General features: G+C 39.9%; 1 protein-coding gene across 1 annotated transcript in view; it reads right to left on the bottom strand.

Annotated features, from left to right (window-relative positions):
- Positions 1–3,131, bottom strand: part of DNAH9 (dynein axonemal heavy chain 9) — a 609,139-nt gene that overhangs the window by 296,131 nt on the left and 309,877 nt on the right. Inside the window, exon 40 of the mRNA XM_019501495.1 lies at positions 1,364–1,525. Within this exon, the coding sequence (XP_019357040.1) occupies positions 1,364–1,525 (162 nt within the window). The remainder of the gene's footprint in view (positions 1–1,363; positions 1,526–3,131) is intronic.

The following is a 3,131-nucleotide window of genomic DNA, read 5'->3' as shown; positions in this document are numbered from 1 at the left end:
GGGACTTGCAATGACCTCGGCCAGTTCCTTTAGAACTCTAGGGTGGAGATCATCCGGACCGGCTGACTTGAATACATCCAGCCCCTCCAGAAGCTCCCTAACTAAGTCCTCGCTAACCCTTGGCCCAGGTGTGCCTCCCCCAGGGCCCGAAGGGGGCCCAGCAGGGAGGTGGCTGTTCTGGTTCCTACTTAGGAAGACGGAGGCAAAGAAATCGTTAAACATGTTAGCTTTGTTGTCTGGTGTGACAACCAAGTTTCCCAACACGTCCTGCAAGGGCCCCACATTACCTGGGACCTTCTTTTTACCCCCTATGTATTCAGAAAAAGACTTCTTATTGTCCTTAATCTGGGAAGCTAGTCCCAGTTCCATCTCTTTCTTGGCCTTCCTAACTACCCCCCTACATCCCCGAGCAACTGCAGAAGTTTGACTGCCTTCTCACTAACTCCCCACAGGGAAAGCTTCTGAGGTGACAGATCAGTGCAGTTCTAGCATAAGCTCTGTTGCAATTTAGAAATGAAGTAGTGTGGTTCCCAAAGTTCACCTAGGTCCAGAGGGAAGGAGGGTGGGAAAGCCAGGAGATCCTCCATTGCTCCCAGCCACTGGGAAGCCAGTGATGGCCAGGAGGAGTGGCATCCAGATCTGTGAAGGGAAGTGAAGTGTGGGGAGCTGAGGAGGTAAAGGTGACAGGAGTCCATAGGAAGAGTTGCAGGTGGCCTGTGGCCACCAGCAAGACAGCCCTGCCAGAATGCATCACTGAGAATAAAAGCTCTACAGTATTTTCCACAGGATTAGGTAGTTAAACAGATGATGAGAACATCTGCACTTAAAATAAATATGCACACAGGAGTAGCAGGGAGTGATGGGCAAGAGGAGGGGGCAGCAAGGGCTGCCCACACTTACCCACCACAGAGCAAAGAGAAAGCCATGGCCACTGATATGGCATGAAAGGGTAGAGACATCTATTTTCTCACATTTTTATGGCAGCACAAATGCGATATCAGGAAATATATATTTATATCCTAGTTGAACTGAGGACAATTTGCTGCACTCTGGGCTCAGCCTCTTCCAACTGAAACGAAGGAACACTTAGCCTGAGTTTAAACATTTATTTGAGATGTTTAAAGCTCTTTACATACACTAGCTAAATAAAATTTAAAAAACCTTTGAGAGTTAAGGTAGTATTATTTTACCCATTTTATAGACAAGAAAAATAAGGTACAACAAACAAATAATATGACTTGAGCAGATCTCAGGACCTCTTTGTTACATCTTCCTAAAGGCATTTCTGCATTCCGTACATCTTTGGCTTTGAAAAATGATTCTGGAGCTTGTTAATGTGACAAATCCAAACCATGACACTTACATCATAGAATTTCTTCACCATCTCCATCTGCATTTTGTCAAAGATGTCAAAATCTTTTTCATCAACCATCTTATCCCGGTACACACGGTTTGCCTCATGCAGGTAGAGCTTTACTAGGTCTTGGGGATGCTTCAGACATTCCGGGGTTGAAAACAGAATGCCCTGTGTAGAAGACAGATATAAAGATCAACTGGATTCATTATCAAAGCTCCCTTGTGAACATAGGAGACAAGCTGAATTCCCAGCTTCTACATCTGGACTAATGCAAGGAACTATAGGTGAATATTTATTAAATTCATGATTATTATAAGAACCATGGGATCAGACTGATAATTCCATGGCCAAAAAGCCCACAGGAAATGCAGTCCTTGTTATCTTTGGTTTCTCAGTCTGCCTGCAGCAATGTATTTTACATTACTTTTGCTTTGTTCTGTGTGCATAACAGACTTCAAGCACTGAAGAGCAACCATGAAGAAGTAGAGTTGATAGTAAGTCATAGAACACATATGATCTAAATATCAGAACAACAGCACCAGAATCCAAATAATACTTAGGTCTTATGCAGTAGTTTTAGTTAATGGCCCACAAAGTACATTAAAAAAGCAATCCTCATGGCAATACTCTGTTTTAAAGACAAAACTGAGGCACAGTGAGAGGCAATCATTTACTTAAGGTTGTCCAGAAGAGCAATAGCAAAACCACAGCTAGGATTCAATTCTGCTAGGGCCCCAATTCAAGGTGTTATCTACTAAACTACCCTAGCTCCCCATGAGAACAACCCAAACACACAAAACCCTTTGGAGAAGAGAAGTCAGCCAATCAGCTTCCAAACTCAGGCCTCCCTACTTTTAGGGTATGAGTTGCAACTGGCATTTCCTTCCCTGGTAAGGTTTTCAAGCCCCAGTGAGCTCAATTAATTCACCCAGGCAGATACATTCCAACTGGAAGGTGCTCATCTTCAAAAGGAAAAACAATCTGGAAATCTCGGTTTTAACAATTTAAAAAAATAATTATTTTAATTAGACATATGCTGTCTAAAAAAGAAGCATTCATTGGTGTCAGCTTATTGTAGTATATTTACAATGTACCCTATTAAAATTCACAAAAGAATTATGTTTCAAAGAGATGTTGCCTATAACTAAGCCTATTAACAATACATAAGGTTTTTAATTACATGAATTAAATATAAAACTAATTATTTATACATAAAATATAAAATGCATTAAAAAGTGACATAAAGCATTCTCTCTCTACTATCTGATGATGGTTTGTTTTGTTTTTTAACATTTAATGAATGGAAAATTATCTTTTTTTCTGAACAAATACAAGTTCAGATAATGGCTGGCAACTTCATGTTTTAAAAGTTTCTATGCAGTGTGTCAGCCTTCTTGTGCCCTCTGGCAGATACCTTATACTTTCATCCAAATTAATGCATAGTAACCTAACAAAAACATTACTTTCATAAAGACGTACTTAATTGGTTGATTCATTAATTTAATAACAGAAACTGTCTTCTTGCCATAAGACAATCTGTGATAGTGCTGTCAGGTACAAATGTCAAAAAAGAAGTCATATCCCAAAATAATCATGAGATAAGCTTAAAGGTTGTTAAGATTTTTTTGTAATTTTTATTAGCAATACTTGTATTGTGATAAAACCTAAGGGCACCTATACACATGTCCAATGCCTGCTCCAACACATTCTAATTAGAATATAGTTTCATAGTTTCTAGTTTCTTAGTTTCATAGTTTCTAGGGTCAGAAGGGAC

This window comes from Gavialis gangeticus, unplaced genomic scaffold (assembly GCF_001723915.1).
Source record: "Gavialis gangeticus isolate Ggan-Ray unplaced genomic scaffold, GavGan_comp1, whole genome shotgun sequence".
NCBI classification, from domain to species: Eukaryota; Metazoa; Chordata; order Crocodylia; family Gavialidae; genus Gavialis; species Gavialis gangeticus.
The sequence above is the reverse complement of the archived record's forward strand: the minus strand, read 5'-3'. Positions and strand labels throughout refer to the sequence as shown.